This window comes from Oratosquilla oratoria, unplaced genomic scaffold, assembly GCF_046742065.1.
Source record: "Oratosquilla oratoria isolate Oo_2021 unplaced genomic scaffold, ASM4674206v1 SCAFFOLD122, whole genome shotgun sequence".
In the NCBI taxonomy this organism is placed as follows: Eukaryota; Metazoa; Arthropoda; class Malacostraca; order Stomatopoda; family Squillidae; genus Oratosquilla; species Oratosquilla oratoria.
The window spans coordinates 225,001-225,885 of NW_027467479.1; the positions used below are offsets into that span (position 1 = coordinate 225,001).

An 885-nucleotide genomic window follows, 5' to 3' on the forward strand; every position below is an offset into this window, starting at 1 on the left:
GCTAGTGATGGTCTGACCCTTTGCAAAGTACTCCTTGAGGATGACTCCACGACAGTCCCCAAAAAACCGACAGCATGACCCTGCCTCCTGATTTCTTGGGGTGAGGGTATGTGGTGCGCTTCCACTCTTTGCTCATGGCAATGGTCTCTGGATCATACAGATAGATCCAACTTTCGCCCATAGTTATCAGACGACCAAAGAAATCCTCTTCATCCTGCTCCAAAGGAGTTAACATCTGCCTCGACAGTTCACACCGTGTTTGTCTTTGGAGAGGAGTCCGTAAGCGCGGAACCCAGCGTGCTGACACCTTAGACATGTGCAGTTCGTCGTGAATAATTTTCCACACAGTGTTGTAACTAAGACCACTCTCATGTATTATCACGTGGATGGTTACTCGTCGGTCTTCCAGGATAAGATCCTCCACTTTCTTCACTGTGGCCGCCCTGTCCATGAATGACTGTACTCCAGTTCTTGGCTCGTCTGTGAGGGACATGTGGCTAGTTTGGAAATTCCTTATCAAACTCACAGCAGTATCATATGAATGACAATCATCACCATAGACAGCCTTTATTTCATCATGGATTTGCCGGGCACTGTAACCCTTCAAATACAGGAACCTAATCACGCTGCGAGCCTCAATCTTCTCCATCTTTCAGGTTAGTGACATCTAGCACCACCTGTGAAAAAATAAACAAACTTAAGGGAACATTTTCGCACCATCAGGCACTGACAAAATTTCATCGACATAGCTGAATAACTTCTGGGTGATAATTAAAACTTTACGATAACCACCTCGTATTTGTACGTGTATCAATTGGTATGACTTCGAGAAATGTAAGCAACATTCTAATATTTTCGATGTTTGTTCAATAGAATTGGAATTCA

The 885-nt window shown here is 44.2% G+C and overlaps 1 protein-coding gene across 1 annotated transcript; it reads right to left on the reverse strand.

The window, feature by feature from the left end:
• Position 1: 1 nt before the first annotated feature.
• On the reverse strand, positions 2 to 649 carry LOC143022589 (protein GVQW3-like). The gene has a single exon (XM_076180885.1). It carries the CDS (start codon positions 647 to 649, stop codon positions 2 to 4), a length of 648 nt encoding a protein of 215 aa, XP_076037000.1.
• Between the last annotated feature and the right edge of the window lie 236 nt (positions 650 to 885).